The sequence below is a fragment of the Sebastes fasciatus genome, chromosome 15 (assembly GCF_043250625.1).
Source record: "Sebastes fasciatus isolate fSebFas1 chromosome 15, fSebFas1.pri, whole genome shotgun sequence".
In the NCBI taxonomy this organism is placed as follows: Eukaryota; Metazoa; Chordata; class Actinopteri; order Perciformes; family Sebastidae; genus Sebastes; species Sebastes fasciatus.
In genome coordinates, this window is record NC_133809.1 from 10161154 (window position 1) to 10184232 (window position 23079).

General features: G+C 40.7%; 1 protein-coding gene across 1 annotated transcript; it reads right to left on the bottom strand.

Annotated features, from left to right (window-relative positions):
* Positions 1 to 1137: 1137 nt before the first annotated feature.
* On the bottom strand, positions 1138 to 20672 carry LOC141783436 (GTP-binding protein Di-Ras1-like). Its single transcript, XM_074660741.1, has 3 exons — positions 20534 to 20672; positions 5307 to 5648; positions 1138 to 3758 (listed from the first exon to the last, which is right to left on the bottom strand). Exons 2-3 carry the CDS (start codon positions 5613 to 5615, stop codon positions 3471 to 3473), a joined length of 597 nt encoding a protein of 198 aa, XP_074516842.1. The 5' UTR covers positions 5616 to 5648; positions 20534 to 20672; the 3' UTR covers positions 1138 to 3470.
* Positions 20673 to 23079: the final 2407 nt, after the last annotated feature.

Genomic DNA, 23079 nt, shown 5'->3' on the forward strand with positions numbered 1-23079 from the left:
GGTGTCTGTCCTGATTCATGCCAGCGTTTAACTCACACACGGACGCTCACACACACACACTTCCCATGCACGCCTCCTCACATGCAAGCACGTTTTTGAATCTTAACACAGGCTAGTTAGTTAGTTAGTGCACTCCATTATTTCACACTATTTCTATTAATAGCACAGCCTCTCGCTCCAGCATCTCATTGTTTTGTTTTTTGTTTCCCCCTTCCTCCCTGCTGTATCATATTCCACGCAGGGACATGAACGACGACAGTAGACGTCAGCAGAACAACAGTTTGCACAAACATGCGCTGGTCGCAAGCTGGCGTTTTGCGTGAAAGCAACCGGACGTGTCAAAGCTCATATTTATGCAGCGTGTGCACCACCGCTGCCGGTAGCTACACATCAGATCAGGCCAGAACCGTCTGATACTTATACAGATAATTTTCTAACTTGTTAAACCTTTAGAAGGACACATCAGGTAAGGTACGTGACAGAAATCGCTCCATCCTTCTGGCATCTAAAACATGTTTTTTAAAAAAATAAAATAAACTGATTAAAAAAAGAAGAAGAAAGAGTACGAGTGAGCATCCCTGGCGTCTAACAGGTAAAGGGTACGTTTTACAATGCAAATTTTTGAGTTTAACAGGACCTCACGTTAGTGCAAAGTACAACACATCGATAACAATGGATTCATTCGGCTTTCAAAATAAAATAAAAAATAGTCATGGAGTGGAACCTTTAGTTACATTATTCACATTTTGCTAGTATTATCTGATAGATCTGAAGAGTGGATGTGTCAAATACAATATATCATGATTATTAAGCTGTATATTATAGCAACATCGAACCTCCTACTGTAACAACATTTCCTGGTTACAAAGGACTTATTCCCAGAAAGACAGCGGGTACAGTTTTTCTTTACATGGGTAACATCTTACTTGAAGCTCTTAGAAACATTTCATTCAACTACCATATGCTTTATTTACAATAACTACACCGTTTGAAATATGTGGGTCTCTCAGGGCGTGAAGAATGCATGAGGGACATTTTACATGGTGCTTATAAATGAGGCATTGCTGATTAATAAGCAAGTCTTCAAGTAAAATGTCACCCTAAAGTGCCCAGTTGTTGATTCTGCTGCACACATAAAGACAGACGGAAACAGTTGCTGTGCTTTTTTCTTTTTTTTTTTTTTCCAGAGAGATGGACACTCAGTTAAAAGGGGGCATCATCTGTGTCTTTGGGTTTAAACAGTACACGAGCAGATTATCCTCCACCCAAATTGTTGTTAAAACCGCCTGAGAGATGGAGTAAAGTAGATAAATAATCTGACCCTCTTCTTTGTCCCTTTCAATTCTGTGGGGTTATGCGTTGCGTTCGCGCGCTTCACCACCACAGCTAACCGATACCCTGTTGTTCAGGAGAACCACAATCTCATTGTGCCATGTACCGGACAAATGAAATATACATATATATATATATATATATATATATATATATCTTTAGACGGAGAAGCTACCGGTGATCATGACGCGATTGTTCCTTCATGTTCAGGACTAGTGAATAAATGTTAAAGATGCACAAAGAAGACAAAAAATAGAAGAAAACATACAAACAAAAATGTATAAATAGATATGTCGGTAAAAAAGTATTGTGCTTTTGGCTGTCCTGTGTACACTGTGTACAATATTCAGAGCTCCTGCGTGGAAAAGATAAAAGGGTGTGTACATGCACTTTGGACATACAGTGGAGCTATTTAATGGCTCCAGGAGGATATTCTGTGTTAAACGGAGATAACGTAGGCAAAAACATGACAGATTACAGTTGTGTGTGTGTGTGTGTGTGCATGTGTGTGTGTGTTTATGGTATAAAGTGCAATGTGAGGGCATTGAGGCTGAGTGAGCCCTGTTTGTCTTCATGTAATCAGTCAACAGTGTTATTCTTCTTTTTTTTTTGACACTTGCATGAATGCATTTGTGAGCATGCCGTGTGTGTGTGTGTATATATATGTGTTTGACTCATTCTGTTTCCTGTTTACCGATGCCTGCATGAGCGTACAGTACGAGAGATAATGTCACCAAAGCAACTAAAGAGGAATTTAGCGATCGCGCTGAATAATCTGCACGGAGCGATTTTACATCCATCCCTTATTTATTTATTTATTTATTTTTCTCGGTGTGCTTTTTGTTTAACGAGGGCTTCTTTTTGACCTTTACATGACTTTAAAGAGCATCATAAAGCAAACAAACAACAAACAAAAAAAAAGGCAAAAGAAGAGAAACCTTCACTTGAAAAGTGCCAACTGACATTCTTGACCTCAGAACCGAGAAAATGACCTCTTTCGTCTCACCGGCTTGGCAATGATTATCCGAGTGTATCACCCTCGTGGACAAGGCAGACGTGTATTTCTATGTTTGATGATGAGCTTCTTTTCATCCAGAGTTATTCTTCGCTAGATGAGAGTCTTAAAAGGATTGTTGCGTCGTATCAGTAGTAGCGTGTGTGCATGCCCTGCCGCTGGATGCTTCTCCACTTCAGATGAGGACATTTAGAGAGTTCGCAGATGAGTTTTTAACATAATGACAGCTGGATAAAGGAAATGTTTTTTTTTATCTTTCTGGAGGGATGATTAGGAGGAGGAGATGAGAAGATTCTTCTGACTGATGTAGTAGTTTGGGCGGGGCATGTGTCGACTAGATGGAATAGATTTATATACATCAGAGTCCTCAGGGTGGAGCCAGGTCGCATGTTTTGCTGCTGTAATGCCGTTCAAACCTTCGGGTCCTGCGCTTTCTAGCATGACGGACGCCTCAGTCTCTTAAAATAGTGTTTTTACCAGATGAGTGAGCTTAACTGCCTTTGTCGACTCTGTTACATACACGTTACGTTTCTCTATATTGTAGGTGGAGGATGAGGGTGCTGGGATGACGAGGGGTGTGGGCTGAACAGGGAAGGAGGGGTTGGATGTAGAAGTGAGAGATGACGCTTAATGTTTTGTGTAGATATGAAATCTTTTTCCAAGAGGTGCTGCAGTCTGTGGTTTTTATTGCAGTCCAAGGTGTTGATGAGCTCCTCAGCCAGATTTTGTGGCACGTGGATGATGCAAAAGAAGTCCACACCCGCTCTGTTTCCGACTAAGGCCGACATCCGTGGGTAATTCATCTGTGACACGCACTTCTTGTTTTTAATTTGCCTCTGCGTCAGTCCCCCCTCGTGTCTCCTTTTAGCAGAATGCACATGGATGTAAAGCTCCGAACTGAAATCCTGGATGTTTTAAAAAATAACTGTTGTGTTTGTGACAGTCAAACGGAGGAGGACGTGGATGATGAGATTCCTGTTACCTTCCATACGTTTTGCTCTGAGTGTTACGGTTAGTGAGTCCCTCCTCTTCCTTGTTTTCCTCCTTTTCTCTGTATTTCTCCCCCATCCTCCCTCTCTCTCTCAACCTCCACCTCCCCTCTCCTCCTCCTCCTCTTCTGGATTTACATCACGCTGCATTTGCCCTTCAGTCTCTCGGCGCGGGACTGCTTCCCCGAGCGCTTGCCGTCGATGTTGAGGCTCATGTTCCTCTTCTTGTCCAGGTTGAGGAGCTCCTGGAAGAGCTCGGTTACGTTGTGGTTGGTCTTGGCCGACGTCTCCATGAAGGCGCACTTCCACTGGTTGGCCTGGGCTTCCCCGTCCTTCGTCTCCACCTCCCGCTGGGTCTCATCGCTCTTGTTGCCCACAAGCATGATGGGGATTGCCTCAACGTTGCCCTTTATGGCCAAAACCTGTAGTGGAGGAAGAAAATAAGAGGAAGGCTTGTTATGTTCTGGCTGGTCGGCCACCCGATTCGACTGTTATCAGTCGCTATAAGCGCCATAGATGCCATAGCTGTGGGTCAATAGGGGCCTACTAAACCTACTACGTTGTAAAAGTTAAAGTGAAAATTAAAAGCAACAAGTTCTAACACATTCTTTAGGTTTAGGCAACAAAACTACAACCTCTTTAGTTTTAGGCAAAAAAAAAACTTAGTTAAATTTAGGGAAAAACATTGTGTTTGGCTTAAAATACCTACGAACACAAAGACAACTACAAATTGTTGGTTTCACATGGGATGCAAACTCCTGGGTGAAAACCCTGTGTAAATAAAACCACTTATTGTATTTTAAATTTATTGTATTTATCCGTGTTTTATTATAGATGTCATGTTTATCTGATTTTCAAAGAACTACAATTTGTCTATTTGCATCTGAAGATTTCTCCTAAATTCAGAGAGCTAGCATTAGATAATGTCTCATTTGCATATTTAATCATAAAATTTGAGAAAGAGTCAGAAATCTCCCCTTAAGTAGCACTTCCATACCCCAAACTTTCCAGTTTCATTTCTATCTCTATTAGGGGTTTGTGCATATATCATTAATAGCCTGATTTATAGAACATTTTATTACTAAAAACATGGTGAAAACTGATTTCTTTTATGCCTGTTGACAATATTTTCTGATTTATGGAGTGAAACAAGAATTTGAACCTGGCTTTATTCAATGTTCAGATTTCGGTTTTGGAAATGTATGCAAATTAGCACATATTTGATAAGATAATGCCTCATTTGCATATTAAACATAAATAATATACAAAAAATAATCGTGTTAGTGTAATTAATCAACTGGGGAAGTTTCATGGTGATATCTATTAGTTACATTTTTTTTACCCTATTCTCCCTTTAAAGGGACTGTTTGTAACTTTTTAAGCATATAAATGTAGCGGGTCGGCACATGTGCGTTCGCATATGCGCGCTCGCGTGTGGCCGGAGCCTCGTCTCCGCTGCCTGCTCTCCTTCACTCAGGGTGCCGGCGTCTCCTCTGCTCTCTCCGGCTGCGGGCGGAGAGAGCAGGGAGACATGCTGCAGAGCTCCGCTGCTTCAGCCTGCACTTAGGCAGGAAAAGCCAACACTAGGATCAGATCTGAATCATGTTCATGGGGAGACCTTCGTCTGGTCAGCTAACATTACTGCCAAGCAGCTGAAATATAGAGTGATATTGTGGTTTTAGCTGACGTGTGTCGCCTCACTGTTTTGAGCGACGCTCATTCAGGTATATTTAGAGCGAGCAAGCACGAGCCCGAAGCTGACTTTCGTTGATTTCACGGCCACAGGTGTCGCTGTTAACAATCATTTCTGAAAGTTACAAATAGTCCCTTTAAATGAAATAGCCTTTTAGCAAGCCATCAAAGTGATAGATTTATCCTGTATTTCCATTCTGTATTTAGTTTTAATACATGTAAAGTTTACAGTACAATCAACCCAGCCATCCACAAACACACACGCCATCAGTCCTCACCTGTTGGTAAATGGGTTTGAGCTCCTCCAGGGACTGTTTGCTCGTGATGGAGTAGACCAGGATGAAGGCGTGGCCTTTAGAGATGGACAGGCGCTGCATGGCCGGGAACTGGTGGCTCCCCGTGGTGTCGGTGATCTGGAGGGTGCACACGCTCTTATCGCAGCTGATCACCTGGCGGTAGGTGTCCTCCACTGTGGGGATGTAGGTGTCCCTGAAGGTGCCCTTCACGAAGCGAAGGACCAGGGAGCTCTTCCCCACTCCCCCCGCCCCGAACACCACCACGCGATAGTCATTGCTCTGCTCCGGCATTCTGCCCCCCTCAGGCTTAAGACAGTGTTACACCTATGATGATGATGAGGGTGGGGAGGAAGCAGGGTGACGGATGGGGAGAAGAGGATAATTTTAGCAAAGAGGAATTTTAGCAAATGAGCAGTCAGCAGATCTCAAAGCAGACGGAGGAACAGGAAGGGGAGCGCTGGCGGGGCTCGACCTCAGACCAGTGGGTGTGAAAGCACTCTAACTGTCCTCGTGGTCTGACTGCGAGCCAGAGTACAAATTAGAGAGGATGAGGTTGGTGAGGCTCCAAGTGTTTCACCTGACGCAGACATTTCCCTGATCAATACTGTTCGCAGAGTCACAGTTTCTCAGTTTCAACCCCAAAAACATCCCAGCGTTTCCTCATTTATCAACTTTAGCAACTGCAGCAAACCCTGGAGGAGACGGAGACGGTGAGTCCTTGCAGCACAGGAGAAAAACAATAACAATAACATGAACTCATGTATAATACAACGCAATACGATACAACGGAAACTCAAACAGCAGCTTTAAAAATGAGTTGAATGGACACCTCTCTAACACAAAAACAGAACATTATTAGCACCAAAAAAGAAGTAGATACTGCAGGACTGCCGCATTGGATTCCATTCGGTTGCATGTGTGTGTGATAATGTGTATATATCTTTAATGTATGTGTGACAAGACTGACTAAACAACTAAAACTGATTCACTTCAGTGCTTCTCTGTTGTGCTTCGTTATAGGGATCCAAGTAAGGGGTAGCAAGGATAGGCTATTATTAATGTAAGATAAAGCTAATTAAAACTGCTCTAATCAATATGTTTATATCAACAATCATAGACTGTTTATAAGAAGTGGACGAAGTCACCGTGACATCCCCCGTTGGTTTGCAGACTGCCGTTTTGAAGCCTCAAGATCGGCATTTTGTCCGTCGCCATGTTGGGCTTGGCTACATTGTGATTGACAGGTCGCTATCACGGCGTTGTCCAGTCTGGGTGTTGTCTGTGTTTTCGTCTTATAACTTTAACCCTTTCACAGTGTGTTTTCAGTTCATGAAAGTTAATTATAACCTTTTCATCCGTAACCACTTATCCTTCAAAACGGCAGTCCACAAACCAATGGGTGACGTCACGGTGCCTACGTCCACTTCTTATGTAGCCTACAGTCTATGGTTGTGATTTATGGTTTGATTTATACCTGCTGTGCACATCTTATGTTATAACCTGTAGGATATCCCTTCCAGATATACAGGAATTGAAACAAAGCCAGGATTAAACATCGTGCACACAAAAACAAAACCACCCAATCCACATTATGTGCAGCCAGGCTGGAAATATTATACACTATTATGTGAAAAAAATATGCAGATAAAAACAAAGAAGCTATAATAAACCTGATTTGCAGTCAGCAGCAACACTGCACATTCAAGGACTCTACAAATCTTCACTCTCAATGCTACCTGCTGCAGCTCATACATATGCATCTGAACAATGTCCTCACACCTAATCTATCGCTACCTTTGTAAGTGCTTGTGTGTCTGCTGAGCGTCTGTGCATGATTACGCATTGTATCTGTTGCATTATTTATCTGCTGTGGTTCTAAACTTGCTTTAAGGTCCCATAATAAGATACTCATTCAGTTGTGATCATGTGCCGCTCTCTAAGCTCCAGCTGTAATGAAACAGTAAATTGACATCAATACTAGATGGAATAAGTGGATTTCTGTCATGCTTGCACTGCTGGAATCCACTATTGATGGGGAGGCCTCTGTAATTGCATTCCCAGGTCCCAGATAATATCAGTCAAGGAGTTCAAAATAAATGGGGATTCAGGGAGTGCCTCTTGAGTTTTATAGTCAATCTATAGCTGCACGTCTGGGTGACATATAAGAGGGTTTTATATCCATGCTGAACACACAACTACAGTTTAATCTGCAGATGAGCCTGTGTCTTCTGCTCATATGCCTACAGACTGTCAACTCTGGTCTGGCAAAGCAGAAACTCTAGTTTAATGTCTCTCCGGTGGCTTAGGGTGATGATGATACACTTTTTGAGATAGTGAGGGACACTGTAAAATCTTTAAAACCAGCATTACTCACTCAGTTATCACTCATTTGGAGTCCTGTTTCTGTCCAGCTGATTAATGGAAAACACTTCAGCTTTAAGTTTAAAGCAACTATAATCCTTATTTTTGTTAAATAACAATGAATCTCACGACAATGTGAAAACAACGCATCACTCGTAGTGATGATGTGCAGCTGTACTCGGCTTTACGGAGCTTTGAACCGAGTTTCAGCTGATTGTTTTGATTTTCCGGCTCGCTGAGTTGGTTAGTTTTGGTTCACTCTCACAGCTTTTGGCAACAGCACGCAGCTGTTCACAGTACAAAAGCTCCAATAAACCCACTGTACTCTACCTGCCCAGCCAACACGTTCTCTTCTCAATTGGGCACATACTGACGCTTTGTCAGACCCCTCTGCGTCACTTTTTTGGTCGCAGTAAACACGTGCTTAATGTTGTGAATTAAACAAATATACTTGTTTAGGATTAGGCAAGAAAACCATTTAGTTAGGTTTAGGAAAAAAACAACATGGTTGTGCAACATGACTACCTTTGCACAGTGAAAATGAGACTTGTCATCGTGAACACGGGACACAAACGATCAGCTGATTGTGACGTGAAATTGAAACTTAACGCACGGGACATGACAGTGGTCTCCTGGGCTCATCCAACACCCCTCCCACCCGACCGGTGTGTCTCTTTTGCTCTTTAAACTACGCCACCACACTCTCTGTGCTTTTTCCCTGAGCGTTTACTGTTGCCGTGGATGGGTTTTCATTGTAGTTAATGGAAAGCCCGGTGCGTCTCATACCTTGTGGGGCGGTATTGAACGCAGACGGCCGTGACAAAGCGTCGCTTTTTGATGCCCTGGGAATGAGAACGACAGAAAGACAACGATAGCGACTAGCTGGTGAACATAGTGGAGCATTTAAAAGCCAAGGAGCCAAATGTTTCCCTCATGAGTCAGTGGAGACCAAAAACAGAGCTAAAAGGAGAGTGAATATTGGATTTGTCAGGTGAATACAAACAAAACTCCAAATGAATGTTAATGATACTAAGTAAAGATCTGCTGGATTTGCAATTCAAGTGCACAAAAATGTTTTTTTTTGCAGGTTTAGAGCAATCTCGATAAGCCTCTGGGGCCAAGGGGCTATATTTCTGGGGTTCTGGTGTAGCCAGCGGATATCTGGGCCAAGACTTCCTTTATCATGTGCTGCTCCTTGCTTACAGTCCGATTAGCAACTTGAGACGCGAGACTGGAGTTGGGGTTGATAGACGACGTGTACCACCGGATTGTTTCGCCAGTTTAAAAGCTAATTTTAAACCAATAAAAAGCTAGATCATCCTCAGACGATAGCCGATGGGTTCCCAGATTGCATTTCGGCCAATGACTTCCGCCTCTTTTGCTCTCTACACAGACTGTTTATCTGCATTCAACCAAAGCCTGCTCGAACGTGATCAATAGTGATGGTCAGTACTACTCCGACTACAAACGGAAACCAGAACGCTTCCGATAACAAAATCTTGTCCCGTTGCCTACAGACTCTACATATGAATGCAGAATCTGTTTATGGAGATTAGGTTTAGAGTAACTGCAGAGATCTGGCACAACACGGCAACATTGCTACGACAAAGTCAGATGGGGAAAGAAACCTGATGGGCTGTAAAAAAAAGCTTTAGACAGATGATCTAAGCCTTTTTATTATAAGGTAAAGCTAAACGTGAAACATAAATACATTCATACTCCCAACTCATCAAATATTGCCGCTTGGTCAGTGCCCCTCGGCATCGGAGACCAACACACGGGGTACCCCTCTTACATTACTTTTGGTCGTGTCAGGGACGACATGACGGCTCATACGCTTGTTACATGCCTAGTGCCCACTTCGTTAGGGTTAGGAAACGGTTGTGGTTGACGTAAACTCTCATGTGACTAGCGACTGACGTGACAAAATAAGTCAGCGTTACTTTTAGTTTTGCACGGGGCATGAACAGCATTCTCCTGGTCGAAAGTCTTGTGTTTGTTTGACTCCTACCACCCATCCTTAGCGGACTCTCACGCTATTAATACCACGTCACTTGCTCCTACCGTCGAATAACGCCGCAGGTGGGTTTACATACTGTCACTAAAGGGTGCCTCCGTGCTTTTCAGATGCCGAGGAGCAGTGGAGTTGGGAGTGAGACCGGGTTGGAAACATCCAAAGTGTCAATAGCAATCCCTCCTTGCACAGGGTTCAACTTTTAGATCAAAGTTGAATCAGCAAGTTGGTCTGTAAACTCTAAAGGTTTATTACAGTTTGCCTTTTATTTTTCTCTTCCAAATAAATTTGGCCAAACGGGGGATTTCTCGCCCTGTCTGACTTATTTTTAGCAGCGTAGCCGTGTTCCCAGATCTCAGCAACTTGGTGAGTCCAGTGTTATTTTTAGAGATAGAGACGACGGCCAATACGACAAAAACAAAACCCCAGTGCTAATAAACCAGAAATATCCTTTGAACAAAGACTGCAGTGCTTCTATTGTATACATAATTTGACAGTTGTAATGAAATACTGCAAGGAAAGGCATCACAATAAAAGTATATGGACTGGTAGGATTTCTGTGTTTTAAAGCCGATACCTGTATGTCGGTATATCTGTGATGGAGCCACACACTTGTACATGCTCTTGATACTGATATGTCTGCAAATGTTCTTTTTATTTGTCCTTCTGTATCTTTTTCCTCTTAATTTATGCGATTTGAAAATGTTTTTCTGTGACCTGCTCCTCTTTTCCACCGCCTCCTGCTCTGTCACTCCCCAGGCCTCCATGCTGTTTGATCAATAAACTAAAGCCGCTGTGGTTTTGATCGATGAGGCTCGTCTGTCTGGGTCCCGTCAGTCTGTCATCCTGCCTCGCTTGGTGCCTGTTGTTTTGTTTTTTGGACGGGGATTTCAGATTTGACTACAATGATCGTGCTCATCAAAACCTTCCTCCGCTCCCTCCCTTTTCACCTGAACTAAAATTAGCTGCCTCCCTCCCTCTGTCAGCAGCTATAACTGCACACACAGGTGCAACCTCACAGTGACACGCATACACATGAAAGCACACTGTATTTCCGCTCCTTCAATGTTTTGTCCTTGACACCAGCCTGCTGAGATTAATGACACTCGTCCCAAACGCAAGCTGTCTCTCTCCCTTTCCCCCCCCTTCCTCTTCTCTTGTTTTATTTGATATCAGAAGACTGCAGTTTCTTAATGAATTAATGGTACGCTATAAATGCATCTGTGGCAGTGCAGCCAAATTCCATTAGCAGATAGCTTTGGCACGGACCAAACAGGCCTCCTCTGCTCTCAGTCAGAAAATAGAAGAGAGGCAGCCTTCTCCACTCGTTTATTTCACGGAGCGAGCAAGGAAATGTCACCTTTAGCGAAAATATGCACATAATTTCCCTCAAGAGAGCCACTTACGCAGCGGCACAAAGGAAGCGCATTAACCAACATCAAACACAATGCCATTCAACAGATCAAGAGCGTGATTAAATAGACACCCGCAAAGCAGTCCCACAGTGTCTTGCGGAGAGAAGGTTTTAATCAAGCCGCGGATACTGGAATGCTGTGGATACACGGCTATTTGGCGATGACAGTTTTACAGGATTTTGGGCTCGAGGTTCTCTGAGATATTCTGGCCACAGCTGAGCGCTCACACAAACTCATCACGATGTCTGGAACCTGCACAAAGTTTCTGCCAGACTGTCAGATAACGTATGAACATGTGTGTGTGAGATGTGTGTTTGCGTCTGTGCAGTCAAGCAAAAGATTCCCTGTTCCTCTGTGCACACGTCAGCTCAAGTGTGTGTGTGTGTGTGTGTTACCAGGGGAATTAATCTGCGTTTTTAGCAAGAGCAAATTATAGACTCGGGCATTTTCATTAGGTTTGAGCAGACTGTAGAGATTCAATTTATAAATGTTGATACAGTCTCACACATTCAGTCACGCTGCTGCTTCTCTGTGTTCACACCTGCTAACAAAACACACCAATGGAAAGCCCACAGACAACAGCTCACATGTGCTTATTTTAAAATCTTTTGATAAGCTGTTGGAGTTCATGTAAGATTTATGAATGTGGAAAAGTTTATCTTTCACTTTACTACAAAAAAAAAAGGATGATAGGCCTACACTTTTTCCTGTCTGCTTCCCTGTGTGTGTCTATTGGAAGGAGATGATGCAAAGAAAGGAAACATCCCTTTCATATGCATCAGAGCTAAATCTGTGAAATTTGTTCATGATCCATCAGGATGATGGATCCTCTCCTTTGGATATGGGGTGTACAGTGTTGTGTGACTCTTCAGTGTGATCTCATGGGAAAGCGTATAGCACGCTACTTTTAAGGCGACGTATTCTCATGCAACGGTTTGCATGATATCTTACGACGACGTTATTCTAGGGCTGTGCCGATATACCATTTTTTGGGCTTCGAAGCTTCGGTGAGAACTATTCAAAGGTATTCGAAGCTTTGTCTGTCTCCATCTCCCCCCGTTTCATAACTAATAATAATTAATGTTGAATATGAATAATGAACAATTTATTATTTCTAACAATTTCCCTTATTTCATGGGCTATTTTGGGATTTATACATTATTATTACATACTTATATACAACAAATATAAAACCCCTTAAAAGCAAAGCATTAAAATACTGATTTTACTTTAATTTTTATTTATTTTTGTTCGTTTTTTAACCAGGTTATATCGTTTCAGTTTAGTTTTACTTAAATATTATTTAGTTTCAGTTTATTAACAATACTTTTCACTGCTTATTCTCGTTTCAGTTTTAGTTTTAGTTACTATAATAATCCTGCAGAGGAGTGTGTCATCCTTAAATACAATTGAGACCCCTCTTTACAAAGTAAACACGTGTATTACATCTGTATGTACAAGTGACCAGCTTGATCAATCAATTAACCAATGTGAGCACAGAAGCAATGACTTCACATCTTCAGAGTGATTCTGAATAATTTAATAAAATTGCATTTCAAATATACAATTGAAAACATCTAAACATTGTCTTCTTATTTGCATTAAACCTCTTGCATTACGTCATTCAATAACAAATGATTAAGTTGAAGTCAGGCTATACTGTATGTGTGTACATGCACGAGAAGATATACATGAAACAATACCCTTGGGTATGCTGGAGGTGTTTGAAGGCTGTGTGTGAGACTATGAGTGCTTCTCATCAGTGTCAATCTATACTGTGATTGAGCATACACCAGCGTATATGCATGGAGTATGGGCCTTAGACTGTACAAGAGATTGCAGCACTGTGGTCTTGGCTTAGCAGCTAATCATTGAGCTTAACCTCCCCTGTGCTGCCGGCCTGCTCTGCATTGACCCAATTCCCAGGACTTAAGACACCAGCGGTCTCCCTATAAGACTAACATGCAGCTCCGGATGAAGCCCTCTGATACTGCTTGCACGTCCTTTTGACTCAGCATGCACTGACAGCAGCGCTGTGGCATGGGAATATCAGCAGTACGGGTGACATTTATCTGCCTATTGATACTCACAACACCACATTTATGTTGGATCAGAAGGTTTTGCAGCAGGAGATCCATCTATCAACCACAGAACGGCTCCAGGAATTTCCCCCTCAGCACTACTTTGCAAGTTCACCGGTGAGCTGTGCACAGTTTAGGCTTTCCCTGGGGTGATTCAGAGGTTAAAACAACCCTGAGAGTTTCAGTATTTTTACTAGAATGATAGTAGGTTTAACCCAAAGTTTCTACTTTCTCCAATCCAAGCACAGTGTAGATGATAAATCCAGCCAATGTAAGACTGCAGCGTCAATAAATCAGTAGGATGAAGAATCGCTTAGCCTTATTTCTTTAATGACAAAACAAAATAAATCTCACAATGTGCCATGATATTATTGGTGCTTTCACAAAATATTTAGACAATGAGATTTTTGATAAATAATCATCAGCAATGTGGATATAATGATTAAGTGGGTAAAGGCAAATAATAGAACAGACAGAAGAGTCTGGTAAATTCAGAAAATTACATATTTTACTGTAATGCAGCCTTTAAAACCAAGAAAAGACAACACTTATGCCATATTATAATATTGTTGTTTTGCCCAGCCCTAGCTCTCACCAAAGCAAAACGGCCTCATTTCTGCCTGAAAGATAAGCATTTTTAAGTTAAACTTTTAATCCTTAATCCCTGATTTGGCAACACCCAAGGTTAACGTAGTAAGAGCACGTGATGTTTACTACTACAGCAAACACTCCTTGTCAGAAATACAACAAAAGAGAGACTGGTGTATCTGTTTAAGGTGTTACCGGACTAAAAACAAATGTCAAACATAAATAGTATTAAAAATGGGGGCTTGATTTTATTGAAATCTTAAGGATTAAAACACTAAGTCAGTTGTTTTTAAGAGTATTTATTCATTCATTCAAAGGTTGTAGCTATTCCTGATGTTACTGATTTATTAACACAGTAGTTTTGTCAGTGATGTTGCCAGATCTACACTATGCGGATGTATGTAACGATTAATCACTTAGTTGTCAACTATTAAATTAATCGCCAACAATTTTGATAATTAGTTTGGGTAATTTCTTAAGAAAAAAAAAAAATAATTCTCTGATTCCAGCTTCTTAAATGTGAATATTTTCTGGTTTCTTTACTCCTCTATGACACTAAACTGAATATCTTTGAGTTGTGGACAAAACAAGACATTTAAGGACGTCATCTTGGGCTTTGGGAAACACTGATCGACATTTTTCCCTATTTTCTGACATTTTATAGACCAACAGATTCATCGACTATAAAAATAATAATTAGTTGCAGGCCTAGTTTGCACGATGTCTGCACTGTGCTGGGGCAGGAGAAAAGAGAAAGTTTGGCTTGAACCCATTGTCATAAAACAATAATAAATGTCTTGCTAGTTGGAACTATCCAGGGCAAGCCACATCGTGTTTGGCTCACTGGTGTACTTGCAAAAAAGAAATTGCTAGAGGGAAATGTAACTGTAGAACAAAATAAAAATCTTGCCATAAGAACACTTCAAGGTGCTAATATTTTCCAAAAACATATTTAAAACAATCCACAATCGGAACCAAACAGACATATATATATATATTGGATTTATATAGCGCTTTATATTAATCTCAAAGACATGTCTTACTGCAAAAGCAAAATTTGTATCATCATTAGTATTTAGCTTGTTAACACCAGTGCTTGTTGCAAGATGCCGACCTCCCTCCACTTTATCTAAACTGAATAGCCATCAGTACATAGCCACATCGGGTGTTCAGAGTTTGTATTTAAAAACATCTCTCTACCTGCAACTCTACATGGAAATATATAGTAAATGTTAGGGATGCAAAACAATGACCGTGGGCTTGTTGAACTGTTGCACCTCGACTAAATACGTGCCTGCTAATTATTTGATGAGTCGTCAGAGACCTAGAAGAGGAAATTATCTGAACATAAGCCTACTTGACCATTAAGTAACCTGCCTTATTTCATGTATAAAATCAGTGTTATGGCTTCATATAATATAGAAACTAGGGCTGTCAAAGTTAACGCAATAATAACGCATAAATTATATAGTTTGCCATGTTGTGATTTGAGCATATTTTTCATGCTAAATGCAGTACCTGTGAGGGTTTCTGGACAATATTTGTTATTGTTTTGTGTTGTTAATTGATTTCCAATAATAAATATATACATACATTTGCATAAAGCAGCATATTTGCCCACTCCCATGTTGATAAGAGTATTAAATACTTGACAAATCTCCCTTTGAGGTACATTTTTAATTTGCGATTCACTACGGAAAATCACGCGATTAATCGTGATTAAATATTTTAATCAATTGACAGCCCTAACAGAAATATAATTTTATATATTTTGAGTTCTAACACATTGGAAAAGGTTACGTTTTTCTTCTCCCTAATGTGCAAAACAAATCGAACTGAAGCCGTGACCAAAAAAATGCAATACAAAACTGAACCGTGGGCTTGTTGAATGGTCGCACCGCTAGTAAATGCACTTTCAATAAAGAGTTTAGGAAAACATTTCCCCCTCCGGCAGATTGAATCAACCCTGCAACCATAATCACGCTGATTCTATGCAGCAGTTTTGACACAGGACTGGCCATGTAATTAGTCTTTGAGTGTGTATTAGTACTGAGTATTAGCTTGACCTGGGGAACCCTGGGTTGCTCCGTCTGGCTTCTCCATAAGACTCTGCTAATACCACGGACTGGCAATCTGGGAAACACACAGGCGCCTGGATATTAACGCCAAGAAACAGCAAAGAAATTTCAGTTTCCAGCACTGGTAATGGAGCAATCATGTCTGTTTTCAAGTCTGCATAATGTATTCAATTTTTTTTCTTTTTCAAGAGAGCCTATTCTTAGAAGCTATGAAGGCCCGACCTGACTGAGGCACTAATTGCAGACTGCCGGAGTGTGTTGCTGAAGCCTGCGTGCAGTGACAGATGGTGACACTGACAGGGTTGGTACTTTTGGATTGACTCCACTGGTTTCTACAGACGAGATCAACCAGGCACAGCTTTTTTTATAATACCACTTGATCCACCACGTCTGATAACAACGCAGATGGAGACAACAAGGGAATCCCGCTCCAGACTTGCATGTGACGCTCCCATGATGCAACTGACCGTTAACAATTCTTCATCTCAAACCACTAAAATCATTTTCTCTCAATTTCTCAGAATTTCTACAAAACAGATTTAAAGACGGATGGTGCCGAGAGTGCTTTACATGAAATCAACGGCTGATATTTGAACAAAATGTCAAATAAAAACACAGTAACTCAGAGGTCAGAGTGCATAATGGACCCGAACAGCCATCCTGGCCTTCTATTAGTTATGCATAAGACAATCCTGCCTAATGCCATGTATAATGAAGACTGTATAGACCTTTCAAATGAGCTGATGCCGTCAGAACAACTAAAACACTTTAGCATTGATCTGTTCTTGTATTAAAGCAGACGTTATGCAGTGCACGGTTATATATAGCTCAGGAGTGCTCAACAGTGATGGTGCACTTGACTAGACTTGTGCTGTCAAAGCAACAGACAGACTTAAACATCATGAGGAGACACTAGCAGCTAACTATAACTTTAAAAAAGCATTATGGAGGCAGTTTGAGAAGAGAAGCCAGTTTTGTTTCATGCTTTTCATATTAAGAGAATTGGTTATTTTTTCTACACTTAAAAGAGGGGCTTCTTCTCATTAACATTTAGGTGTGACACATGCTTCCAATGAAATGCCCAGTTTGTAGATTAAAAAAAAGTCATACAATTCAAAATAGCTCACTAATTGCTGTTGCGGCATTATCATTTGTTTCCATCTTTAAATAAACTTAAATGTTCCACAAAACCACAAACGTGCAGGAACACAAGCTAGAGCATGGTTAAATACTGTATGCTGCTCACACACGAAGCAGCAACATACATGAACCTGATTAAATCAACCTCCTTAAAGGAACAGTGTGTAACACTTCAGGGGATCTATTAGCAGAAATGGAATATAATATTCATAGCTATGTTTTCATTAGTGTATAATCACATAAAACTAAGAATTGTTGTGTTTTCATTAGCTTAGAATGAGCTCTTTATATCTACATAGGGAGCGGGTCCTCTTCACAGAGTCCACCATGTTTCTACAGTAGCCCAGAGCGGACAAACTCCTTCACGTTTTTACGTTACCTGAAGGCCACCGTAGTTCTCCGACACGCTTGTAAAACTGTGGTGAAGTGAGCCGCCGTCTGACTTCTGTTGCTCCTAAAGTAGTGATATTATGGTAAGGATTAGGGCTGACCCGAATGCTTTGAAGCTTCGATCGTTGCCATGGTATTCAACCTCCAAATCACTATTCGAACGCTTTATTTTTATATATAAGTATATAATAATAATAATGTATAAATCCCCAAATAGCCCATGAAATAAGGAATAATCCCACAACATTATTCATTATTCATACTCAACACTAATTATTATTAGTTACTCTCAGATGGATATCGCTGTTTGCTGTGTGTAGAGGTGCGTGTGTGTACAGTAGTGCGGCAGCGGCGCTGTCTCGGGCACTGAAACAGGAGATGGAGACAGACAGACAGAAGAACATGTCAGCCTGCAGCACCGCGCTGCTCCGTGAAGCTTTGAATACCTTTGAATATTTCTCACCGAAGCTTTGAAGCCCAAAAAATGGTATTCGGGACAGTCTTAGTAAGGCTGGCCTCTGAGCGAGGCGAACGGCGTTACCACGGTTTTGCACTCGGCGGCTCACGTTACCGCAGTCTTGGAAAGGGAGGAGTGAGCGAAGGGGTACTCAGTTGGTTGCAATATGCAACCACACCACTAGATGTCGCAAAATCCTACACACTGTCCCTTTAAGAACCTCTACAAAAATAACTTCAAAATAAGGATGCGTAATATCGTGTGCAACAACCCGTGTCACACATTTTCACTCAATGACAAATGATAGCCGCCCAACAAAACTACTTTTTTTAGAAGAGGGGATCTTTTTTCAAATGCATTTCCCTACGACATTTTATCAGCCAGAAACCTTCAAGTCATGGGCATGTTTCTACATCTTCTGGCCTACTGATGCCTCACTGTAAACTGATGTGTATATTTACTAGGGCTGTGTATTGGCAAGAATCTGGCGATATGATACGTATCATGATACAGGGGCGAAGATTCAATATATTGCGATTTTTTAAATCAAATTTCAGGAAAAAATTTCAGTATAAAGAACACATCGCCATATGCATAATATCTGAGTAAATTTTTTTTTTTACTTATTTTATGCATTTAGAACAGTGATCTGCATTTGCATTTATCACAGTACCATCCAACATCGTGGCACTACTTTGAGCAGGTATATATCTTTGCAAATTAAATAAAGTATTGACTGAGTTAATCTTTTGCATGTGAACTATTAATTAAAAATCTATAGTGATTTTGAGGATAGATACAGTATCCCAAAACATAATATTGCAATACTCAATATTTTATCACACCCCTAATATTAACACACGTGTATTTTATTTTCCTCATTACAGCATGTTAATACTATTTGACTTCAAATTTTCTCTTTTCACTTGATTATTCTTATGGTATGTTTGTAACTGATGATTTTGAAATGCTATATTATTATTTCTATTATTATATAATATTAATGATAGAAAAGGATGGCAGTGGCTTGAAAGTGGCAGAAAGTAAATGGTGAAAAGATGGATTTTCACTCGAGGGAAAACAATTGCTGTTAGACCTAAGTACACCTGGGCAACACTGCAATAATAGCCTTTTAGATCTAATATGCATGCATGGTTAATTAATTAATTGTATAGATATTAAAAAGCTAAATACCCATCTTAGAAACTGCACCCATAAATAATACCAATAATTCATGTTTTTTTCATTCATCTGAAGCCACAAAAACTTCTCTGAACGCCAAATTTCTACTCCCAGCTCTGGATGGGGCTGCCCAGCCTGTCTCCAGATGATGAGCACGTCCCCAACAGAATGCACATCTGGACCTCGCTTATCTCACACGGCTTTGTGTGCTGCAGTTTAATGAGCCTCAGCTATAAAAAAAACAAAAAACCCTGAAACACTCCAATAATCCTCATTAATTATCAGCATCCATCTCCAGCATCACCAGAGAAACGTCAGCATCGTCTCCCTCTTTCTGTGTTTTTTCTCCTTGTTACCATGTATTGAGTCATTTCTTTGTCCTGCCTTAGCAGCAGAAGTGTTCTTATGCAACCGTACTGTGGCCATTCAAGACAGACAAACAAACGGACAGCCAGCCAGCCAGGCAGGCCACTGACACTCCCCCACACTTCCACTTATCCACCATCCTCGACCAACGTGCTTTAACACAAGTCTGCATCTCTATGCTATACTCCCAACCACACTTAAGCTTAATCACAGGATTTACTGTCATGCATCTCTCCTCTCTCTTCTCTCAAACCCTGCAACCCACACATACACACCCATGACTGGCAATGCATACAGGAAGTTGAGTCACATACATATTCACACACACACACACACACACACATACATACATTCATGCATGCAGAAGGCCTTAAATGATGCACAACTCCTTTTTTTGCATGTCTCTCCTCTCCTCTCTCCCAGTCATGAGACCCTGCAACAAACAGCACATCATCAGGCACACACACACACACACACACACACACATCCAGATGGGAGGATTAACCATGACATTTAGCCACTAGAAATGCGTCACTCTGGCGTCAGTATTATTAGTGTATATGTCTAACGTTGACGTGCATCTCTGGTCTCTGGCTGTATTATATAGTCAGGAAAAGGGGTGGTGGCAGCAGCCTGGAGAGAGAGAGCTTTGCAGATTGGTGCGCAACGCCATTACAGACCACCCTACTCTGCTTGGTTCATTCATAAATACCAGAGGATCGCCATCTCGCAACGGTGCCATCATTTCGCAGTCGCAGCGAAACCCCCACCCTCCTCTTCCTCCTCCTCCTCCTCCTCCTCATCCACCTCCCTTTACTCCTCAAAGCTATATCATAATCCCAACACCCTCACATCTCTCCTCTCTCTCTCTCTCCTGCCAATATGGCTGAGCAGGGCACATACAATCACACGATCGAGGTTATCAAACATGAAATATGAGTCGTGATGAAATGATGCATTTCAAAACAGATAAATAAATAAAAGAAAAAAAGAGATTGCAGGGATGTTTTTTTTGTTGCGCTCAGCTCAGCTCAGACAGAGAAGAGAAGCACCGCGGTTATACGCCACTGAATAGCAACATCTAACCCTCCGTGTAAAAGATGATGATGGTGATGATGATGAGCAGCATCTTCATACCTGGTCGTGAAGGATACAGATCCGCTTCAGGCTCGTCCTCGGTTTAGACGGATGTAAGACAAACGCCGAAAGCGTCTTAAAGCATTTTACACGGTTCATGTAGAGCTCATGTCGTCCGATTTCCAACACCAACCACCACAGCAGACTCTCTCTCTCTTCCTCTCTCTCTCTCTCTCTCGCAGATAGGACGTGGGAGGTGCTATGCCCTCTCCCTTTTCTGTCCACACTTGATTTTCTTTCACTTCATACACTTCCTAGTGGTTGGATGCCAGCAAAATAAGCTATTTATGACAGACTGCCTCTAAAAACAAAGAGTTTAGTGGAGGAATTTGACCACGAGATCATACCAACATTAAGAAAATGTAGTGTATGTAGTCATTTTAGTTCTGTATATTAATCTTGTCTCTAGGTGGAGGCTTCAGATAAGCCCAGTGTTTTTGTTTTTGCCTCTTCCTGCACTGTATATTTCTTTATTTTATTTATTTTTTTCCAGTGAGATATTAATGAGTTTATATAGTGCTGTTGTAAACATTACTGTTGCTGCTCAAACAACACTTGATTTTCTTTCACTTCATACACTTCCTAGTGGTTGGATGCCAGCAAAATAAGCTATTTATGACAAAAAAACAAAGTCTTTAGTGGAGGAATTTGACCACGAGATCATACCAAAATTAAGAAAATGTAGTCATTTTAGCTCTGTATATTAATCTTGTCTCTAGGTGGAGGCTTCAGATAAGCCCAGTGTTGTTTTTTTTGCCTCTTCCTGCACTGTATATTTCTTTATTTTATTTTTTTGTTATGTTGTGTAGTCTTAATTTGGTCAAAATAAATAAACGTAGCACATGCCACCTCTCTGTCATTATTTTATTAACATTTTAGATTTGTTTCCAGTGAGATATTAATGATTATATATAGTGCTGTTGTAAACATTACGGTTGCTGCTCAAACAACACTTGGTTTTCTTTCACTTCATACACTTCCTAGTGGTTGGATGCCAGCAAAATGAGCTATTTATGACAGACCACCTCTAAAAGCAAAGTCTTTTAGTGGAGGAATTTGACCACGAGATCATACCAAAATTAAGAAAATGAAAGACAGAGAATGGCATTAATAATAAGACACACTATTATGTAGTCATTTCATTTCTGTATATTAATCTTGTCTCTTGGTGGAGGCTTCAGATAAGCCCAGTGGGGGGGTTTGCCTCTTCCTGCACTGTATACAGCATTTCTTTATTTATTTTTTTTGTTATGTTGTGTAGTCTTAATTTGGTCAAAATAAATAAACATAAATATAGCACATGCCACCTCTCTGTCATCAGGAATATGATTTATTTTATTAACATTTTAGATTTGTTTCCAGTGAGATATTAATGAGTTTATATATTGCTGTTGTAAACATGACTGTTGCTGCTCAAACAACACTTATGTATAGCCAATAAGCACACTTCAGTATTTCTTTATTTATCACAAGTCATATCGTCATCGCAATATTGAACGATGTTATCGCACATCGCAGATTTTCCTCATATCGTGCAGGCCATACCATAATCTAAATCATATGTAATATAAAATGTCAAAGAAACCTGGAGGTAAAAAATATTGATGGTCCCAGAGCAACAGATCAGAAAGCAAATATTATATTCCCAGTCACAAATGTAACCGAAGCAGTGCCCCATTTCATTTTGAAATGATTTTGTCGAGCCACAGTCAAATAAGCTACCAGAAACGTGAAATCTTCAGAGTAAAAAGGACAGAATGTTGGATTCATTGGATCAGGTTAAGCAATTGACTTTTTATCTTGTATTTTGCTGGCATAGATACAAAATGAACCTACCTCAAATTATTGTTTTTTACAACTTTTCAACATAAATAATACAAAAAAATCATAATTCAAATTAGACCTAAACTGTATAAATCAAGCAGGGGTACGTAGAGATAGTGGAAATACATGATTGGATGTATTTAGTTTTATTAATAAGGTCATATGTGAAGTCAGCTCGGAGAGCTTTTACTATTTCACAGGATAAGTGAAAAGTTTGACCACCTGGTGGCGCTACTTGAACATTTAGACATTCACCAAAATCATTAGGATCCATCATCTGAGCACCATGAATATCTGTACCAAACTTCATGGCAATTCATCCATAAGCTTTCAAGACATGTCACTAAAAAACAAAATGTGAACCTGCTGGTGGCACTTGAGGAAAAGTCAGAGGTTCAGCAAAGTCAGTAGGATTCATCCTCAGGGGAACATGAATATGTGTACAAAATGTCTTTTCAATCCATTCTATAGTTGTTGAGTTATTCAGTCTGGACCAACCAACAGCAGCTAAAATATGTGAAGTCAGCTGGGAGAGCTTTTAATCTAAAGAAAAATCACATCTGTAGTTGTCTGATCCAGGATCAGCACCACGGACAGCGACCTCATTGTTTCAGCACCATGGAGAGAGAGCCAAGAATACATGACTACAGTTGTGTATGCAGCAGTAGGCTGTATGCACTGTGTGAATACACAGAGCAAAACAACATGTACTGGGTGTGGAA